The sequence below is a fragment of the Dasypus novemcinctus genome, chromosome 8 (assembly GCF_030445035.2).
Source record: "Dasypus novemcinctus isolate mDasNov1 chromosome 8, mDasNov1.1.hap2, whole genome shotgun sequence".
Lineage (NCBI taxonomy): Eukaryota > Metazoa > Chordata > Mammalia > Cingulata > Dasypodidae > Dasypus > Dasypus novemcinctus.
The window spans coordinates 128472494-128494468 of NC_080680.1; the positions used below are offsets into that span (position 1 = coordinate 128472494).

Sequence of the window (21975 nt, forward strand, 5' to 3'; positions counted from 1 at the left end):
TGCTCTGAGGGCCTGGGTCTTCCCACCCCGGGACCGAGCCTCGGCCAGAGCAGAGGACACGCAGGGGCAGCCCAGGCGTCTTGGATCTGCAAGGCCAAGGTCAAGGCCTGCCGGGGGGGTCCCAGCCCGTCCCCTGCCCTGCTGAGAGCCCTTCACCCACTCACTCATACATTCATTCGTTCACCTACTCATTTGTTCACGCACTCATTCGCCCACTCGTTAGTTCACCCACTTATTTGTTCACACACTCATTCATTCACCCACACATTCGTCACTGCTCATTAATTCACTCATTTGTTCACCCACTCATTCGTTCGCCCATTCATCAGTTCATTCACTCATTAGTTCATTCATTCACTCATTAGTTTATTCACTCATTCATTCACCCACACATTCATTCACCCGCTCACTAATTCATTCACTCATAAGTTCATTCATTCACTCATTCCTTTATTCTCTCATTCGTTCACCCACTCATTCATTCATTCATTCACTCATCGCTAAGTATGTCCTGAGCTGACACTGCCCTGGGCAGGTGGGCTCCACCTGGGCACAAAGCTGCTCCCTGTGCGGCTCACCTGCCGGCCCCCAGCAGGCCGTTCCAGCGGGTTCTCAGTCTCGCCCGTTGTCGCCCTGGGCCCCACTCGGGGTCAGCTCCACGCAGGATCAGGCAGCGGCCGCAGAGCGGTCTTGGCAGGTTTAACAAAAGCGGCCGTGGGCCTGGGGCGGGGCCCCTCGGGCAGCCGGGGCGCCGGCCTCTCCTCAGAAGCGGCCCCAGGTGTTCCGTCCAGGGCAGGGCAGCTTGCCGCTCCCTCGCTGGCAGGAACAGCCCAGCGGGTCCCCAAGACCCAGCTGAGCCGGCAGCGCCCCTCCTGCCCGAGCCCAGCGCCCGCCGCCCCTCGGGGCTCTGAGTCTTCACGGTCCAGGCTCTCCCCTCGGCCTGGGGAGGCGGCGGCTTCCTGCTGACGCCTCTGGAGACGCCTTAAGCGCTCGCTTCTGGGCTTTCTGGTTCCCCAGTGAGCCGCCTCCTGCCTAACCGTCCCCTGCTGCTGTCGTGTCGTCATGTTCCTGTTTCCCTTCAGTCCTTTCAACGTGTTTCTAACGAGCTGCTTTGGGCCCGATTTCCCCGGTCTTCCCCGGACCCCTTCTGAGTCTCTGCTTCTTGCTGTACCTTCTGTTTTTCGGGTCTTCGTCGAGGAGATTTCTGTGCTGGGCAGTGCTGACGCGCCGTGGGGACCCTCGGCTCTGCCGTTGCTGCTGCGTGGCCACGCAGGAAGGTCAGTCACTGGCCGACAGCCTTGAACTTGTTGCGAGCTGGCGCGCCGCAGCAGCCAGATCCTGGGAACGCACGCTGCTCCCGGCGCCGCCGCGCTCCGCCCCGCAGGTGTTCCGGGGCCTGGCTTCGGGCTTCGTTGGTGTGAGCCGAGGGGCGGCCCCGGCCGTGGCTGCGTGTGTCCCCCGAAGACGCGCCTGAGTCCACACCCAGAACAGGGGCTCTGAAGAAGGGAGCAGTCGACGCCCACTGGAGGTGGGTGGTCCAGCCTGGATGGGGCCCTTACAAGACGAAACGTGGACCCAGGGGCATTCGGCGGGGGACGGGGGCTGCAGGACGACGGAGGAGGCAGAGCCCGGAGCGCTGCGTCTACCCAGGGGACAAAGAGGACAACGGCCGGCACGGGAGCCGGAAGAGGCAGGAAGGCGCGCCCCCAGGCCTGCAGAGCTGCGCCCCGTGTTCCTGTCATCGTCAACCCCATCTGCGGCACGTTGACACGGCGGGCCTGGCACCTCGGACGGCCCTGCTCAGGGTGGCCAGGGCCTTCGGGGCTGGCGGGATTCCTGAGCACGGACACGGCCCTCTGCCCCGGCCGAGCTGCTCTCCCACCCTCTCCAGCTCTGCTTGGCTCCAAGGGCCTCTCTTCTGCCTGGGCCAAAGAGCAGCTGCTCTGGGGGTGTCTTGGCCAAGGATACACAAGAAACCCACTTGCAGGCTCCCGGGACCCTCCTCACAGCCCACCCTCTTGGGTGCCCGGGGGTCCAACCACTTCAGCCTCCCAGACCCTGGTTTCTGCCTCCTCGGCAGGTGGAGCTCACCTGGGGTTTCCCTGCACCCCAGGATTCCAGGCTTCATGGCCAGCTGCCCAGGGCCTGAGAAGAGGTCAAGTACATACCTGTCCAGACTTATGACTGCTTGTTAGAGGTCCAGTCCATACCAGTTATTCCAACAGAGCCATTGTAGTAGTTGGATATCATTGATGAATTCCAAAAAGAAATATTGGGTTATGTTTGTAAACTTGTCTTTCCTCTGGGCATATTAGATTATATTGGATTCCGAGGTTTACTTGATTAAGTAATGATTAAGGCTTTGATTGGGCCACATCAGTAGGACATTGCATCCCACCCCCTTGGTGGGCAGGAACTCAGAGAAAATGACACGGCAGAAGTTAGTTGGAGTTTCTGAGCTGGAGCCCTGGGAAGTAAGCACACACAGGAGCTTGGTGGTGAGGAAAGAGAAAAGGCCCAGGGAAGAGAAACGAGCTGTTTGCCTGACAGTCTTCAGCTGGCCTTGTGGAGATAACAGAGATGCTGAGCCCAGAAAGAAGCAAGCCCCAGAAAGAGAGGAACCCTGAGCCTAGAGAGAAGCAAGCACTGGGAAGAGGAACCCAGAAGCCTGAGCCCTCACAGACATCGGGAGCCATCCTTCTCCAACTGTGGCAAAAGACTTTGGTGAGGAAAGTAACTTAAGCTTCATGGCCTGTTAACCGTAAGCTTCAACCCCAAATAAATACCCATTATAAAAACTAAGTGATTTCTGGTATTTTGTATCCACACCCCTTTGTCTGACTAATATAGCCATAAATGGGGCTTTTTGCCAATTATTAAATGTAGACAGAACATGGAGTGAGACTCTCATGGTGCACCTTTTTGGACCATATTCTTTATCCTGTTAGTGGGAACATGTGCCTTAAATTTTAATTTTCTTACAGAATCAATACCTTATTAGCCACACGGGAATTCCATCCAGTTCCAACCAGGGTGCCAAACCCATCTTCCCTTACAAGACAGAGTAGCCAGAGGATATACACCCTGTCAGGCAGGGCCTACTGCCCTACCCAGCAGGAAGCAGCTACAGAAGAGTGACCACCGCCCCTCAGCAACCCCTTACGTAAAAGAGTGAACTCTCTGAGGGGGAAATTGAGGCAAGTTAGTATAGTGGAAGGGGGAAGGTGGCTGGCCCAGCAGACAACATGGCGGACAGACAACATGGCGGACAGACAACATGGCCGTGAGACCCCTCCCAGAAGCCTCCTGAGGGATCCTGTGGGACCCTGCCCACAAGAAGAATCCCTTTTGGGGTTAAGAGAAAGCCCAGGATGCCCTCAAAAGGCCTCAACATTAGCCCCTGAGAACTGACAGGTGGGGCAACCAGAAAGAACAGCAAACAGCTGGGGCCCCGCCCGCATCACGAAGGGGGGCTCTAAAAAGACCTGGGGTTCCACGCCCGCGTCCCGCCCTGCCGCACACCCACCGCCCACGACTCAGACCTTGTACTTCTCTGGTTTACTCGTTCCTTAGTAAACTCTTTACTTCCTTGTCTTAAAAAAAAGAAAAAATAGAATATGGAGTGAGAAAACTGCCATTTACAACCTTAGGAATAATTAATTCAGGTGAAAAAAAAATCAATGGATACCAAAAGATATTTACATTTTCAAGGTCAAGAAAGACAAAGAAAGTCTGAGAAACTGTTTCTTGTTAAAGGAAAGCAAAGAGACATGACAGCAAAATATACAGCATGACAATGGAATGGGGGGAAGCTCTAAAGGACATTATTGGGACAATTTTAAAAGTGGACAATGGATTAGTTGATAGGCTTAGAACTAATCTTGAATTTTCTGATATTGATCATAGTGCTGCAGTTTTGAAGAGAATGTGCTTTGTATTAGGAAACATAGACTGAGTTTTCAGGGTGAAATATATACTGATGAATTTCAGTGTAAAAGTGCATAATACCAACATCCTACCTCTCAAATGTTTCAGAAAGAAATGGAGGTAAATATACAAAGGGAGAGCAAATGGTGAAGCCAATGTGACAAAACATAGTAACAGGGAATCTAAGTAAAGGGTATAAGGATTCCTTTGTACTATTTCTTTACATTTGAAACCATATCAAAATAAAAGTACAGAAAAAGGAGTACTTTCTTTGGATTTATCATAATCGCTTAAAAGATGACATGGGACAAAGTCCACAAATTCAGCTCGTTTTTTTACAATGACAGAATACATTTATTCTTTTTTTTTAATATTTATTTATTATTATTATTTTTTAATTACATTAAAAAATATATATGAGGTCCCATTCAACCCCACCGCCCCCGCCCCCCTCTCCCCCCACAGCAACACTCTCTCCCATCATCGTGATACATCCATTGCACCTGGTAAGTTCATCTCTGAGCATCACTGCACCCCATAGTCAATGGTCCACATCATAGCCCAGACTCTCTCACGTTCCATCCAGTGGGCCCTGGGGGGATCTACAGTGTCCCGTAATTGTCCGTGAAGCACTATCCAGGACAACTCCACGTCCCGAAAACGCCTCCACATCTCATCTCTTCCTCCTGTTCCCCACACCCAGCAGCCCCCATGGCTACCGTTCCCACACCCATTTCACATTTCCTCTGTGGACATTGGATTGGTTGTGTCCATTGCACACCTATGTCAAGTGAGGGCTTAGATTCCACATGGGTACTAGATGCACTCTTCCCGCTTATAGTTGTAGACACTCTAGGCTCCATGTTGTGGTGGTTGACCTTCTTCAACTCCATGTTAGCTGAGTGGAGTAAGTCCAATAAGTCAAAGTGTAGGAGCTGAAGTCTGTTGAGGCTCTGGGCCTGGGTGTCATATTATCAGTCCAGAGATTCAAATCCCCTACATATATCTTAAACTCAGCACCAACTACAATTCCAATAAAGTAGCATGCAAGTCTTATGAAAAGAGATCCCCTCTGAGTCCATTTCCATCACGCAGAAACACCAGCTCCAAAGAAGGGCCATCTGTCATGGCAGTGAACCCCTTCTGCCATGACCATAGAACCCATGGGTCTCTTTATCCCTCAAAAGAACCAATACCTGGGGTTGTATCTACCTTATCTGTCTCTTAGACTCTGTTCAGTTGTACATAGGGGTATTCCTTCTGACAACCTCCAGACTCTTTTTTAGAGACTCACAGCCTTATAATCTCATTTCTCCTTTCCATTTCCCCCTTACATTAGGTCAAACCGCTTCCCGAAGTCATGTTATTATATGTAGACAGGTATATTCTGCTGTTCCGCATTGAATCTTTAATTCAAGGTCATTTTCTAGTTGCTTCTTCAGCTGGTATGTGGTAGTGCTCCCTTGGTGCCAGGGAGGCTCATCCCCGGGTGTCGTGTCCCACGCTGGGGGGAATGCATCACATCTACACGCTGAGTTTGGCTGTGAGAGTGGCCACATTTGAGTAACATGAAGGCTGTCAGGAGGAAACCCCCAGGCACAATGCTACTCTAGGCCTTGTTCTTATTGCAGGTGCATAGGCTCAAAAGTGTAGCCATTAGTATCAAGAGCCCACTGTTGGGCCCTCCTTCCTTCCTGGTTCTTGCCGTTGCACCTGGAGGATTGCCGCTGCTCTCCCAGGGCCCACAACAGTGACCCCCCGGCCAGGAGCCCAGTACCCCCCCAGCTGTTGTTTTTAATTATTTCCACTATGAGTATATATAGACATTACCATATACCCTGGGCATATGCCCTGTATAACTCCCTGTCAACCATATATATCCTGTCAATAACATCCCATATCAGTATTCCTCCGCTGCCATTGTTGAACCACTCTGTGATCCAAAACTTCCCGTAAAGTGAATCCCAACATAATGTCAGCTTCAGAAGAGTCTTAGATCACCAAAATTCATATATACAATATACAGTATTTCCCCAGATCCACCATTAAACCTTTTCCCTTCCACAGCAATAATCTTTTAACTTATTCATATCATATTTCCTGAAACTGATGTACAGATTCCGAAACTATAGTTTTCAAACAAGGTAACATTTGTGCTTACTATGTGGTCCATACTTTAGGTTGTACAGTTTTCTAAATTTTTTAGTTATCCTATGTTTTGTCTTATGGTTTTCATTATTAGTCTGTCGTCCCCTATATGTTTTTGGTGTAATATTAGCTGTTTTATATTCATCCTCGTGTACTCTCACATAACTCCTCTTTTGCCCCCTTATTTACCTTTGTTCTATCCATTGCACGTCCATTTTCCCCTCCCCTTAGGGCCCACAATGCCTGCCAATCTAATGCCCTGGGAGCCGTCCTTTCTCACGAGAGATACAGTTCTCTCTATTCGACGGCATTAGTCTTCCCCAGGATATGGGTCCACCCCACCCAATGGTAGAACCCACCTTGGCAAAATGAGCCTTCAGCTATTCCCTCCGGAGTCCGTCCCGCATCAGACCATACTCCCTGAGCGTCCTAACCAGGTGACCCTCCTATTTATACTTTGATACGTTTTACTCAACATTTAGTTCTCAACGAACTTCTGGCACTCTCCCATGTTTGTATGTTGCCCCTCCCTCCCACCTATTTCTTGGACCATATTACCCCTCTTCCCATCCCCAGCCCCCCTCAAACCCAGAAAACCCCACCCGAAGGTAACCCCTTGCCCCCATTTTGTCCCTTCTTTGTGCTCATACTTACCCCCAGCTCATCACAGATTCCACCCCTACAGACATTAACTCACATCCTTCCTCCACCCCCCGATTTCCAGTAAGCCACTTTTCCAGACTCCAGCTCTCTGAGGCAGTTAACTTATTTCATATCATTGAGGTCATATAGTATTTGTCCTTCAATGCCTGGGTTGCTTCACTTAACATAAGATTCTCAAGGTTCATCCATGTTATCACGTGCGATTGTAGTGTATTGGTTCTTACAGCTGAGTAGTATTCCATTGTGTGTATATACCACATTTTATTGATCCACTCATCTGTTGATGGACTTTTGGATTGATTCCAACTTTTGGCGATGGTGAACAATGCTGCTATGAACATTGGTGTACATATATCGGTTTGTGTCCTTGTTTTCAGATCTGATGGGTATATACCCAGCAGTGGTATTGCTGGGTCATATGGCAAATCTATGGATAATTTTTTGAGAAACTGCCAAACTGTCCTCCAGAATGGTTGGATCCTTCTGCATTCCCACCAGCAATGGATGAGTGTTCCCCTTTCTTCACATCCTCTCCAGCATTTGTATTCTACTGTTTTTTTTATGGCTGCCAATCTTATGGGAGTGAGATGGTATCCCATTGTAGTTTTGATTTGCATTTCCCTGATAGCTAGGGATTTGGAGCATTTTTTCATGTGCTTTTTAGCCATTTGTATTTCTTCTTTGGAGAAGTGTCTGTTTAAATCTTTTTCCCATTTTTTAAATGGGTTGTTTATCTTTTTGTTTTCGAGATATATGAGTTCTTTATATATGCAAGTTATAAGTCTCTTATCAGATATATGGTTGCCAAATATTTTCTCCCATTGTGTGGGTTCCCTTTTTACTTTCTTGACAAACTCCTTTGAGGTGCAGAAGGCTTTAATTTTGAGGAAGTCCCATTTATCTATTTGTTCTTTTGCTGCTCGTGCTTTTGGTGTGATTCATGAAGCCATTTCCTATTACAAGGTCCTGTAGATGTTTCCCTACACTGCTTTCTAAGGTCTTTATGGTATTGGCTCTTATATTTAGGTCTTTGATCCATCTAGAGTTGATCTTTGTATAAGGTGTGAGATGGTAATCCTCTTTCATTCTTCTACATATGGCTATCCAGTTCTCCAGGCACCATTTGTTGAATAGGCCATTCTCTCCCAGTTGAGAGGGTTTGGTGGCTTTATCGAATATTATATGGCTATATACAGGAGGTTCTATATCTGAACTTTCAATTCGATTCCATTGGTCTGTGTGTCTCTCCTTATGCCAGTACCATGCTGTTTTCACTACTGTAGCTTTGTAGTATGTTTTGAAGTCAGGAAGTGTGATTCCTCCAATTTCGTTTTTCTTTTTCAATATGTCTTTGGCTATTCGGGGCCTCTTTCCTTTCCAAATAAATTTCATAGTTAGTTTTTCTAGTTCCTTAAAGAAGGCTGTGTTGATTTTTATTGGGATTGCATTGAATGTGTAGATCAGTTTTGGTAGGATAGACATCTTAATAATATTCAGTCTTCCTATCCATGAACAGGGAATATTCTTCCATTTATTTAGGTCTTCTTTGATTTCCTTGAACAATCTTGTATAGTTCTCGATGTATAAGTTTTTTACCTCTTTAGTTAAATTTATTCCTAAGTATTTGATTTTTTTATTTACTATTGTGAATGGTATTTGTTTCTTGATTTCCTCCTGATCTTGCTCATTATTGGTGTATAGAAATGCTACTGATTTTTGCGCATTGATCTTATAACCTGCGACTTTGCTAAACTCATTTATGAGTTCTAGGAGCTTTGTTGAAGATCTCTCAGGGTTTTCTATATATAGGATCATGTTATCTGCAAATAATGAAATTTTGACTTCTTCCCTTCCAATTTGAATGCCTTTTATATCTGGTTCTTGTCTCAGTGCTCGAGCCAGTACTTCCAAGACAATGTTAAATAGGAGCGGGGACAATGGGCATCCTTGTCTTGTTCCTGATTTTAGAGGGAAGGATTTCAGGACTTCGCCATTGTAAACAATGTTGGCTTTAGGTTTTTCATATATACTCTTTATCATGTTCAAAAAGTTTCCTTGTATTCCGATCTTTTGGAGTGTTTTTATCAGGAAGGGGTGCTGTATTTTGTCAAATGCCTTTTCTGCATCTATAGATATAATCATGTGGGTTTTTTCTCTCAATCTGTTTATATGGTGTATTACATTGATTGATTTTCTTATGTTGAACCATCCTTGCATACCTGGGATAAATCCCACTTGGTCATGGTGTATAATTCGTTTAATGTGTTGTTGAATACAATTAGCAAGTATTTTGTTAAGTATTTTTGCGTCTAGGTTCATTAGAGAAATTGGTCTGTAATTTTCCTTTCTTGTGGTGTCTTTGTTTGGCTTTGGTACTAGGGTAATGTTGGCATCATAGAAGGAATTAGGCAGTGTTCCTTCTGTTTCGATTTTTTGGAATAGTTTCAACAGGATTGGTGTTAGTTCTTTCCGGAATGTTTTGTAGAATTCCCCTGTGAAGCCGTCTGGCCCTGGGCTCTTCTTAGTTGGGAGATTTTTAATGACTGATTCTATCTCTTTGCTTGTGATTGGTTTGTTAAGATCATCAATTTCTTCTTTCGTCAGTATGGGCTGCTTATGTATTTCTAGGAATTTGTCCATTTCCTCTAAATTGTCATTTTTGTTGGAATATAGTTTTTCAAAGTATCCTCTTATGATAGTCTTTATTTCTGTGGGGTCAGTGGTGATATCACCTTTCTCATTTCTTATTTTGTGTATTTGCATCTTTTCACTTTTTTTCTTTGTTAGTCTCGCTAAAGGTTTGTCAATTTTGTTGATCTTCTCAAAAAACCAGCTCTTGGTCTTGTTTATTTTTTCAAGTGCTTTCTTATTTTCTATTTCATTTAGTTCTGCTCTTATCTTTGTTATTTCCTTCCTTCTTCTTCCTGTTGGGTTACTTTGTTGTTGTTTTTCTAATTCCTTCAAATGTGCAGTTAATTCTTCAATTTCTGCTCTTTCTTCTTTTTTGATATATGAATTATGGCTATAAATTTCCCTCTCAGTACCGCTTTTGCTGCATCCCATAAATTTTGGTATGTTGTGTTATCATTATCATTTGTTTCAAGGTAGTCATTGATTTCTTTTGAGATTTCCTCTTTGACCCACTGTTTTTCTAAGAGTGTGCTGTTTAATTTCCAAATTGTCGTGTGAAGTCTGGGTCTCTGTCCCTTGCAAATTTCCAGCTTGACTCCACTGTGGTCAGAGATATTGTTTTGTATGATTTCGATCTTTCTGAATTCATTAAGCCTTTCTTTGTGGCCTAGCATATGGTCAATCTTGGAGAATGTTCCATGTGCGCTTGAGAAAAATGTATATCCTGCTGTGTTTGGGTGTAATGATCTATATATGTCTATTAGATCCAGCTCTTCTAATATACTGTTCAAATGTTTTGTTTCTTTAGTGATTCTCTTTTGAGATGTTCTGTCCAGAGTTGATAGTGGTGTATTAAAATCCCCCACTATAATTGTAGATGCATCTATTCTTTCACTTAGTTTTTCCAGCGTTTGCCTCACATATTTAGAGGCGCCCTTGTTAGGAGCATAAATATTTATGATTGTTCGATCTTCTTGACAAATTGTCCCTTTCACTAAAATATAGTATCCTTCTTTGTCTCTCACAATTGTTTCGCATTTAAAGTCTATTTTGTCTGATATTAATATAGCTACTCCTGCCTTTTTTTGGTTGTTGTTTGCTTGTATGATTGTTTTCCAGCCATTCACTTTCAACCTCCATGAGTCTCTGGGTCTAAGATGTGTCTCTTGTAGGCAGCATATAGATGGGTCGTATTTCCTTATCCAGTGTCCCAGTCTGAATCTTTTGATAGGTGAGTTTAATCCGTTGACATTCAGTGTTATTACATTTAGAGAGTTATTTATGGTAGCCATATTTTGGTTGGATTTGTGTTTGTTATATTTTGTTTGTATTATTTTATTTTCCCCTTCTATTTTTGTCTTTCTTGTTGCTTTTACACTCTCCTCCATCTCTGACTGTCCTGTTTTTTCCTTTCTTCCTGCAGAATTCCCTTAAGAATTTCTTGAAGGGGAGGTTTCTTGTTGATATACTCTTTCAGTTTCTGTTTATCTGTGAATATTTTGAACTCTCCATCATTTTTGAATGCTAGTTTAGCTGGATAGAGTATTCTTGGTTGGAGATTTTTTTCCTTTAGTACCTTGACTATATCATACCACTGCCTTCTTGCCTCCATCGTTTCATGAGAAATAAGCACTTAATCTTATGGAGTTTCCCTTGTATGTGATGGTTTTCTTTTCTCTTGCTGCTTTTAGAATTTTTTCTTTGTCTTGAGCATTGGATAATTTGACAAGTATATGTCTTGGGGTGGGCCTGTTGGGGTTTATGACCAGTGGAGTGCGCTGTGCTTCTTGGATATGTACATCTGTCTCTTTCAGTAGATTTGGGAAGTTTTCATTCATTATTTCCTGCAACACTCCTTCTGAACCCTTTCCCTTCTCTTCTCCTTCTGGAATGCCTATAATACATATGTTTGAGCGTTTTGCGTTATCATTCAGGTCCCTAAGTCCTATCTGGATTTTTTCTACCTTTTTATTGACCACTTCTACTATCTGTTTGATTTCCAATGCACTGTCTTCCACATCACTAATTCTCTGCTCTGCCTCTTCTAGTCTGCTGATATTTGCTGCAAGTGTATTTTTGATTTCTTGAATTGTGGTGTTCATTTCCATCATATCTGTTATTTTTTTGCGCATGTCTGCAATTTCCCCTCCAAGTGTTGTCTTCACGCTGTTAACCTCTTTCATTACTTCATCAAATTTGTCGGTGATAAATGTTCTGAGATCTTTCATTGCTTGTGCGAAGTCCTGCCCCCCTTCCTGATTTTCAGTTTGTTGATTGGATTCAGCCATGTTTTCCTGATTACTGGTTTGGTTTGTAGATTTTTGTTGCTGTCTTGTCAACATTTTTTCTTGACGGGTTTAATCAGTTCCTTAGCTTCTTTGTCTAGTCTTGGAGATTAATTAGCTGTTGTTTTTGAGTAAGTGTTATATCTTCCCTTTGTCACTTTGTTCTTCTTATTCCAATTTCTTATTGCTAGTTAAGCTCACTTTAAAGGAAAGTATTAGTGCTGGGGAAAGTCAATTGTGTAAGGAAGGAAAAAGTGTGAAGTAGTATTGGTGATATATGTTTACAAAGCAACAATATGAGTTCTGGGAGGATGGAGGTTAGATCATGTAAATTGTGTAGAGTTATAGTAGTAGGAAAGTACCTATAATGAGGTAGACGACTGAATATGGGAGGAATGTGGTACGTACTAAGAGGCTATTGTTTTCGTGAGAGAGGGAAAGAGAAAAGAAAGGTAATAGTTTCAGGGACGAATGCCAGATGGAAAACTAAACAAAGGTATTAGAAATTAAGAGTTAGACACTTTGTGGATCAAAGAAAGGGAGATGGAATATAGGAGAGATAGCAGATGGTGGAGGATATCAAGTTGTAGGGGAAAGGGGATAGTGTAGATAGGCTAAATCTATTCACAGAGAAATGAGGCAGTGGAGGGTGAGGAAACCCAGCAAATGTGAGGTATTTCCTGTAGGACCAATTGTATTGTTAAGGTAAAATAGTATAAGAAGAATATTGGGGACAAGAAAGAGAGGATTAAAAAAAAAAAGAACAACAAGAACAACAACAAAAAAAAAAAATAAAAAAAATTAAAAAAAATAAAAATAAAAAAAAACAAAGAACAGAAACCCCGCCACCAGGCTCGGCTGGGCTCAGCTGGGCTCCGGTCCCCCGCCCGCCGCCCGCCGCGGCTCGGCTGGGCTCGGCTGGGCTCGGCTTTCCCGCCCGCCGCCCGGCGCGGCGTGGCTGGGCTCGGCCTCCCCGCCCGCCGCGGCTCAGCCGGGCTCGGCCGGGCTCGGCCGGACTCGGCTTCCCCGCCCACCGCCCGCCGCCGCAGCACAGCGCGGCTCAGCTCTCCCGCCCGCCGCCCTCTGCGGCACGGCTAGGCTCGGCTGGGCTTGGCTCCTTCGCCCGCCGCCCGCCGCGGCACAGCGCGGCTCGGCTCTCCCGCCCGCCACCCGCCGCGGTGCTAGCTGCCTTGGCTCCGCCTACCCAAGGAGGGAGTCCTCCACACGTAGCTGGGATCTCCGTGTATATTTCACAGATGGATCCTCTCTGTTACCTTCCCTCCAAATCGATGTCCAGACACCTCCGGACCAGGAAAAATCCCGAAACAGCCGGTCCCAAAGAGTCTCCGACGCCTCCCAGCCGATTCCCCCCAGGAGCTAGTAACCGGGAAGTTCACTCAGCCGCCATCTTGCCTCCCCCTCCTGAAAAGTCCCAAATTATATCTTATAGACCAGTCCTTTCCGTTACCTTCCCACCAAATCGATGTCCAGACACTTCCTGCCCTGAAAAAATCCTGAAAAAGCCTGGTCCCGGAGAACCTCCAGCGGTGCCCAGCTGCCTCTTCCCAGGAGAGACGGCAAGGCAAGCTCACTCAGCCACCATCTTGCCGGAAGTCCCCTACATTTATTCTTAATTTATGTTTTCAGTGCTTTTGGAAAATATGGAAGTTCCTAGTTTATATTCTCCACCAAGAGAGGGAGTGAAAAAATATAAAATGCCCAAAGCTCTCATTCTACTGCCATCCAGTGGTCAAATAATCTTATTGCATATTATGCATAAAAGAGTTAAGCCTTATTAATAGGTTGGTAAATGAACCCACATACCTACTTTCATGGTTCAGCGATATTTAGCCTAGCATCTGAACATACAGAAGAGAAAAATCAAAAGAGTATTGACTCCAGGGAAGGGGATTTGGCTCAACTGATAGAGCATCCACCTACCACACAGGAGGTCCAGGTTCAAACCCAGGGCCTCCTTGACCTGTGTGCAGCTGGCCCATGTGCAGTGCTGATGTGCGCAAGGAGTGCCCTGCCACGCAGGGGTGTCCCCCGCATAGGGGAGCTCCATGCGCAAGGAGTGCACCCCACATTGAGCCACCCGGCGAAAAAAAGTGCAGCCTGCCCAAGAGTGGCGCTGCACAAACAGAGAACTGACACAAGATGATGCAACAAAATGAGACATAGATTCTTGGTGCCACTGACAAGAACACAGGTGGACATAGAAGAACATGCAATGAATGGACACAGAGAGCAGAGAATGGGGGGGGGGGCGGGGAGAAGGAGAGAGAAATAAATTTTTTAAAAAAGAATATCAACTCCAAGTCCTACAATTAAATAATTCAGCTCATTTATGCTTTTCTTTCTTTTTTTTTTTAGATTTATTTATTTATTTAAATCCCCCCCTCCCCCGGTTGTCTGTTCTCTGTGTCTTTTTGCTGCGTCTTGTTTCTTTGTCCGCTTCTGTTGTCGTCAGCGGCACAGGAAGTGTGGGCGGCGCCATTCCTGGGCAGGCTGCACTTTCTTTCGCGCTGGGCGGCTTTCCTTACGGGTGCACTACTTGCGCGTGGGGCTCCCCTACGTGGGGGACACCCCTATGTGGCACGGCACTCCTTGCGCGCATCAGCACTGCACATGGGCCAGCTCCACACGGGTCAAGGAGGCCCGGGGTTTGAACCGCGGACCTCCCATGTGGTAGACGGACGCCCTAACCACTGGGCCAAGTCCGTTTCCCATATGCTTTTCTTAATACACTGTTGTTCTGAAATTTATTTACATAGCAGATTTTTAAAAGACCCAAACAGAGTTTATAGAATTGAAAAGTGCAATAACTAATATCAAAAATTCAATGAATGGGTGAGTAGTAGAATAGACAACCACAAAAGAGAGAATTAATGGACTGGGACGGGGGGGAATGATCTAGAATGAAGCACAGAATGGCAAAAGATGAAAAACTCCTAAGAGAGAAGAGACGTTAGACATCCGTTGAGAAGATTTAACCTGTGTTTCATCGGTGGGAAATGGGGAAGAGGCGATACCTGAGGAGATGACAGGTGGAACTTTCCATAGCGGCTATGCTTTGGCGCGCCCTGTGCTGCCTTGTCCACCCAGAGCCCCCTCCGGCAGGGCACTGGCTGGCCATGCACGCTCTCCTACTCTCCTCTTCACGGCCGACTCCAGGAGGAACTTCCAGGAGTCAGAGCAGAGTCCAGCTGGACACTCCAAACCCCGGCCGGGGCTGCCACCCCGTGTCCTTGGCCAGGTCTGCAGCCCCCCACTCTCCAGCCGAGTGAGGGGACCTCGGCGGAACACTGCCTTCACTTGCGGGGGCCGCCCTAAGTTACCACAAACCGGTGGCTTCCAGCAAGCATTTATTCTCCCAGCACATCGCGGCACCCCTGGGCACCCCTCTTGGCTCTGGGTGTCTCTCGCAAGGACACTGGACACGGGACTTACCCCCTTACCCCGGGTAATACGGATGGCCTCGCCCTCCCCTGGAGGGCCTGGAAGGAACCACACCTGCAAAGACCTCGGTTTCTAAGAAGGCACAGCCGGGGCGGCAGGTGGCCTGTCTGGAGCACCCATCATCCGCTGCGCTCACTTAGCGCTGGGGCCTCCGCCTGCCCTCGCCATCACCCCGGCACCTGCTTGCTCACCCGGGAGGCTGGAGCAGACGAGCCTGCATCTCCAGCACAGAGCTGCGTCTGGGGCCGGTGGGGGCCCTGCGGGGGCTAGAGCAGGGCTCGGCCAGGCGGCCCACCCCTCCGGGCACCAGGCCTGGGTTGGAGGCTGCTTCCTGGCTCCCTGCGCATTTTCCCGCCTCCAGCGCCTGCTTCCTGACCCCCGACGGGAAATCCTCTCTGCTGAACCCACAGGGGAGGTGGGCGGCCCCGGCGTGGCCGGGCGGGGGGCGGTGGTGGGGACTTCAGCCGCCGCACTTGTCTTCAGAAGACGTTAACAAAGGGTGAAATTGGGAAAGGAATCGAAAGGCTGCCATCCAGCCCAGACGTGTTGCAGGTTAAAAAAAAGAAAGATCTCTTGTAAGAAGGAAGTCCTTAAGCGGCACGATGGACCTCGGAGCTCGTGCACGAGGCTGCCAGCCCAAGCACCTGCACAGAGGCTCGGGGCACGAGGCCGTACCGGAGGGCTGCTGTGCCGCCTCCCACGATGCAGTGGGCGCATTCCCGGTTAAGGAGCGATGGACCCTGAAACGTGCATGGCAGGATCCGTGCCCCTCCACGCGGAGCACCGCTCCTCTGGCCGCCTGAGGAGTCGCTTGCCTTCCCCGTAAGCACGCAGCACTCCAGAGTTTGTGACGCGGAGCACGGCAGCTGCGCCTGCAGGGACAGCAGGAGCAGTTGTCACTCCAGTCAACACTGCTTCAAGACCAATTTACAGACACACCTCCAGCTTTCGGGGCACTGAAATCCCAGGGAACTGGAGAGCATTTCGTAGGCTTGGTGCCGTTCTTTTCTACAGTGGGTCCAGGAACGGCCTCGCAGGGGTGAGGGCTCTTTAAGGAGAATCTGCCTGCTTCGGCGACTCTCGGTGCTCATCCGTCAAGGATTCTACCTGTGGAGGGCCATCGGGGGCTGTGTCACGTCTTACTTTTCCCACTTCATGTAAAACCTCCCATGTAGTCTCAAGATTGGTGGGAAATTTCAGTCTTTCCCCAAGGTTTTCAAAAAAATCTGGCTAGCACGGGACAGGAAACTGGCAAACCTTTTCAGAGGGGCCCATCTGAACCCCACTCAGCCCCTCCTATCTTAGGGCATAATCAGCGCAACTTCTCTGGGTTCTTGTTGAAGGTTGTAGGAGTGAAATCACCCACCAGGTGCCATTTGTCAACTGAATGCCCCTAAGAAAAGCGCAAGGCCTGGGGCCTGCTCCCAACCGTCCACCCCCAATGGTATCACGAGTCCATGGCGCAGGCATCGCAGGCAAAGCTGTTTTCTTTAAGTGGCAGCAACAAGGTTTCAACAGGAAATTTTTAAAAAACATCAACAGAGCGCCCTCTGCTCCTCACTGGACCTCGCCTGAGCGTGGAGTGGGCTGGGGGCCGCAGGGAACCACACCGGGCCTGGGGTGTGGTCACTTCCCTCCAGGGCCCAGCCAAGGCCAGCTCCGGCCGCTCCCGGGGGCCGGGCACGGGGGAGGGCAGCGGTGCCTGCGCCCACACGCCTGGGAGCTGCGGACAGCCGGCCCCTTGAGGGCGGGGAGGGAGCCAGCCTGGCTGCGGGGTCCCCAGCACCCAGGCCCCCGGGGACTCGGCCCAAGGCGGCTTGGCCCCGAGGGCGCTGACGCTTGGCCGCTGTGGAGCAGCAGGCCCGGGCACCTCTACGGAAAAGCCCCTCCTGCACGCCCTCCAGTGCCCCCCTCCAGCCCTCCCAGGAAAAACAGACACACGGCGGGCTGGGCAGCGGCATTTATTGGGCGCCGGGCGCGGCAGGAGGCCCTGGGCAGGGCGGGCACTGGAGCTGCGGCAGGCGGGCTCGGGCGTCACTCCTCACTGCGGCGGCGGGAGGGCAGGTGAGCTGGCTGCAGGGGTCACGGCGGCGCACAGCGTCTGGGGGGGCTCCACCCCCAGGCCCTCCACGGGCCGGCTCCCCCGGGGTACTGCGCGCTGCCATCAGCCCCCCGCCTCCCAGCCCCTGACCTCGGGACCCCCGACTCGGCCCCCAGCCCCGCTCCGCCCAGAGACAAAGCAGACCCACCTGTCTCCCAAGCCTGCCTCTAGGGGTCCGCAGGGCACCCCCGGGACCCCCCCATCTCTGAGCTCCTGGGAGCCTGGAGCCTGCTGGGAAAGCCCCGAGCCACCCCTCGAGGCGGTTCCGGGGCTGGGGTCCCTGGGGAGCACCCCTTGCTGGGCCCGGCGTGGGGAGTGGGCCCGCTCCAGCCGCCCTAAGCGAGCACAGGATGCCCCAAATGAGGGGGCGCCTCTCCCTGGCTGGCGTGATGTCCCCCAGACCCACCTGGGCAGCCCCCAGCCAAGCTGCTGTGGCCGGGGCAAGAGCCAGCTCCAGACACCCCCGGAGTGCGCTCAGCCCAGGCAGGGTCCCACGGCACAGCCCCCACGCCCCGTGCTCGGCTGTCCCCGAGCGTGAGGGAGGAGGGACAGCGCCCAGCGCCCCTAATGCTCAGCGTGGCCCCAGACCCAGAAAGCGGGGTGGGTCCCAGGAGGCAGGAACTCACCGACTGCAATAAATTCACGCACGTCTCTGTGGGCAAGGAGGAAAGGGGGTGATGCGGGAGGAGCAGGGCCCAGGGCGAGGCACGGTGTTCTGTGCTCCTGGGGGGCAGCTGGGAGGCGGGGGCCGTGTGCTCCTGGATGGGGGGGGCCGTGTGCTCTGGGGGGCAGCGGTGCTGGGGGGCAGGGGGCCGTGTGCTCTGGGGCAGCAGTGCTGGGGGCGGGGGGCCGTGTGCTCTGGGGGGCAGCGGTGCTGGGGGGCAGGGGGCCGTGTGCTCTGGGGCAGCGGTGCGGTGCCGGGGGCGGGGGGAGGCCGTGTGCTGGGGGCAGCGGTGCTGGGGGGCGGGGGGCCGTGTGCTCTGGGGCAGCAGTGCTGGGGGGCGGGGGACCATGTGCTCTGGGGGGCAGCAGTGCTGGAGAGCGGGGGGGCCGTGTGCTCTGGGGCAGCGGTGCAGTACCGGGGGCAGGAGGGGGGCCGTGTGCTAGGGGCAGCGGTGCGGTGCCGGGGGCGGGGGGCGGGGGGTCCTGTGCTGGGGGCAGCGGTGCAGTGCCGGGGGCGGGGGGCGGGGGGCCGTGTGCTGGGGGCAGCGGTGCGGCGCAGGGGCTCACTGTCAGGGGTGAGCAGGTGCACGTCTTCATCCTGGAACCCCTGCTTGGCCGCCATCTTCCGGAACTTCTCGATGGCCTCTGCGTTGTTCTCCGCTTTCCGGCCTGTGAGTGGACAGCAGGGACGCTGGCCCTGGCCCGCACCCTGCCTCCCCACCGCGCACCGGGGCCCTTGCACTGCCCGGCGGCTCTTCCCAGGGCGGGGCCCGGAGCTCACTGTACAGCTTCAAGGCCATCTCAATGCCCCGGTCCTGGCGCACGGTGACGTTCAGGATGGCGTAGCTCTGGTAGTTGGTGGCCTGCACCAACACCTCTTTGCTCCCTGGAAGGGAAGCGGAGGCGCTGAGCGGCTCCCGGGGAGGTGCGCTTCGCCCCCAGTGGGCCCCGGGCCGCGGGGCTGCGCTCAGACCCCAGCCCCCCGCACGGCCAGCGCCCGCTCACACACGCGCCCGGTGCGCACACGCACAAGCACGCCCTCCCAGGGTCTCAGGGAACTTTCTGGACTCCTCGAAAGTCCCCCTGGGGATGGGCGACAAGGAAGAAGGAGGCCTCAGGGGCGTTTCCAAGCGTTTCCAGAGGAAGCTGCCCCTCACCCAGCCTGAGCAGCCACACTCCACCAGGGGACCTGCCCAGGGGCGGGGGGCCTGGAGGGGGCGGGGGACCAGCCTGGGGGCGGGGAGCCTGGAGGGGGCTGGGGGGCCTGGAGGGGGCAAGGGTCCTGCCTGGGGGCAGAGGGCCTGGAAGGGGTGGGGGGCCTGCCTGGGGGCGGGGAGCCTGGTGGGGGCTGGGGGGCTTGAGGGGGCAGGGGGCCTGCCTGGGGCGGGGGGCCTGGAGGCGGCTACTCCGAGAGGGGCAGGGGAGGGGGAGGCTGGCCAGTCCCGGGCCTGCTGGGAACGGGCGCGGGGCCCTGCCCGCCCGCGCGGCGCTCACCCTTCGGCAGGGGCACCATGAACCTCCCAGGCACGTCCTCCTCGTACAGGGCGTGGTCAGTCTCCTTCACGCAGTCTTCCGAGCTAGAAAGACCGAGAGCCCCAGCCCTAGCTGACCTTTGTCCCACCACGCCCAGACTTCCAGAAGAGGGGCGGCCTGAGACCCCTCAGCGGACGCCCCAGGCAGCGGGACCCCTGCCCGGCCCCTGTGCCTGCCCGGGCCGGAGAAGGGCCCCTTCTGGGGAAGGACAGAGGAAAGGGGGGGGGGGTCCCCTCTGCCTCTGAAAGTGTGCCCACCTCGGCGCACTACCTGAGGTCCTCTGGGGGGCACGCGGACCCCTCCCTCTCCCCTGGGGGCCGCAGCCCAAAGCCCACCCAGCAGGGCACATGCGTGAGAGGGTGGGGGTGCACGGAGGGCGCAGCGGGGGTGCCCCGGGGCGGGGGGACCCGGGCCTGCCCTCGTCTGGAGAGGGCTTCAGCCCCCGCACGCCCTGCCCTGAGGAAGCCTGGTGGGCAACGCCGGGGCAGGGCCCGCCCAGCAGTGAGGGCACGAGGCTCCCGGGGCCCGGCCAGGCCGGCGCGTCCCCACCCGTCATAGACAGAGGTCAGGACCAGGTTCCCGTCGTCCAGCTTGACCATCACGGCCCCCATCCGCCGGGGCCTGGCGGGCAGGGAGGGGGGCTTCACGTCGGAGGCAAAGGCGATCTCAAACCAGAGGCCTGAAAACTGGGGGGACGGGGAGCTGGTGCGGGGCTGTCCTGTCCCGCCCGTGCCCGGGAGCAGGGCCCCGAGTCCACCCCGAGTGGGACGGCAGGCCCCAGAGCCCCCCATGGAGCCCACCCCTCTGCAGGGGCGCGAGGCTTCGGAGCGGGCAGCCGCGGCACCTTGAGGAAGTCAAACTCCTTGCGTGCGGCCTCCTGGGCGTGGGCCGCCAGCACCGCGCAGAGCCCCAGCAGGGTCGCCAGCAGCCTGCCGTCCATGGCGTGTGCGCAGCTGGGACGGGCAGCGCGGCGGCGCCCCGGGTTATATCCTCCCCGCGCCCGGGAAGAGGCACGCGCTGCGCCCATTAGGCAGACTTGGCAGCACGTCGCCACCTGCGCGGGCCCTCGCCCGCCCACCGTGGGCAGGTCGGCAGGCCGGCCACGCGTCCGCTCAATGCCAGCTGGGCCCTGTGACACGGGCGGCAGTGCCCGGTGCTCCAGGCTGGCCGGGGGGCGTGGGGGCCCCGAGCCGGCCGAGCAGAGTGAGGACACCTGGGATCTCGGGGAGGGGCCCTGCCGCGGCTAGGAGTGGGCCACAAGGTGGGCAGGAAGTGCAGGAGCCCCGAGCAGGGCCCCCGCGGCCACTGTGGGCGTCAGGCCCACCCAACTGTGCAGCCCAGTGGGTGGTGGACGGCAGTGTCCACCGAGAGGCCCCTGGCTGTGCCCGGCCAAGCACTGGTGCCCCTGCAGGCCGGGACATGGGGGACAGGCACGGCCCCCCCAGCCTCCCTGGGGCAGGAGGCACAGGCACCAGTGGGCGAGGATGGGCGGCGCGGGGCCACACACCACTGACCACCCGTGGGCAGCGGGCAGTGGGCTGGGACGTCCTGGCCCTTCCTGCCTGCTGACATCTGAGTCCTTTGAAGAGGCCGTAACGGCCCGGTGGCCAGCACATGGACAGGCTGGCAGCTGGCCACCGCCACCGGGATGCCTGAAGGCGGCCGCCCCTCCGGCCGCCTCGCTGCGCCCACAGCGCCCTGGGCCGGGTGCTGCTCTCCACCTCCGGGTGGAAGACGGGGTCGGGGGTTCAGACACTCGCCCAGGTCCCCACAGCACGGGGCAGTGCCCGGCACGAGCCGCAGGCCAGTCCATCGGCCGAGCCCGCGCCCGCGACCCACGATAATGCCGTGTCCTCACCGGGGGCGGGGGCGGGAGACAGGGAGGGGGTCTTTCCAGCACACAGGTGGATAGTGCTCCGGGTTGTGGTGGGGGGAGATTGAGGGCAGGGAGGGAGAGGGACAGGGCGGGGGAGAGGAAGAGGGAAGAGGGTGAGAGCCAGAGGCAGAGAGGAGAGAGGGAAGGGGAGGAGGCAGGGGGGCAGGGAGGGGAGAGGGGAGGGGAGAGGGGACAGGGAGAGGGAAGGGGGCAGGGAGGGGGGGGCGGATGAGCTGTGCCAACAGCAGTGCAGCAGGGGCCACTGCCCGAAGAGGGGTTTGCACTGCTGGGGGGCCACAGGGCCAGGCCCCCAGGCAGATCTCAAGCAGACAGGGCCACTGATGGAGGCTGGGGGGGGGCGGGGGCAGGGCACCTGGCCCTGCCAGTCTCTCCCTGGACCCCAGCCCCTCCCTGGCCCTGCCTCCCCCCCACCCCCGGCCCAAACACCTGCTCGGTGCCGGCACTCCCGCCTGCCCCTCGCCCCGAAAGTCTTAACAATTTTGTCTTTGAACTTGTGCTTTGTGAAGACACTGCCCTCCGCCCCCAGTGGGTCTGGGCCTGGGGAAGGTCAGGTGGGGGGGACCCCAGGGGCTGGACTTGTGGGGCAGACGGGGGGTCTCCATGACGGCTGTCACTGCCCCCCACTCCCGGGGTGGGCCGCCCCCAGGAAAGACGCAGAGGCCAGT

At 53.5% G+C, this 21975-nt stretch overlaps 1 protein-coding gene across 1 annotated transcript; it reads right to left on the reverse strand.

Annotated features, from left to right (window-relative positions):
• Positions 1-1282: 1282 nt before the first annotated feature.
• Positions 1283-20353, reverse strand: LOC139439396 (epididymal-specific lipocalin-5-like). The gene is made up of 6 exons (XM_071216550.1): positions 20258-20353; positions 19963-20099; positions 19375-19457; positions 18662-18766; positions 18448-18549; positions 1283-1470 (listed from the first exon to the last, which is right to left on the reverse strand). Exons 1-6 carry the CDS (start codon positions 20351-20353, stop codon positions 1283-1285), a joined length of 711 nt encoding a protein of 236 aa, XP_071072651.1.
• Positions 20354-21975: the final 1622 nt, after the last annotated feature.

Excerpts from the sequence above, each read along its gene's own strand:
- LOC139439396 (XM_071216550.1), bottom strand. The coding sequence starts at position 20,353 with ATGGACGGCAGGCTGCTGGCGACCCTGCTGGGGCTCTGCGCGGTGCTG. Across the intron at positions 20,100-20,257 it reads AGGAGTTTGACTTCCTCAAG|TTTTCAGGCCTCTGGTTTGA; the intron begins GTGCCGCGGCTG and ends CCGTCCCCCCAG. Across the intron at positions 18,767-19,374 it reads CATGGTGCCCCTGCCGAAGG|GGAGCAAAGAGGTGTTGGTG; the intron begins GTGAGCGCCGCG and ends CTTCCCTTCCAG.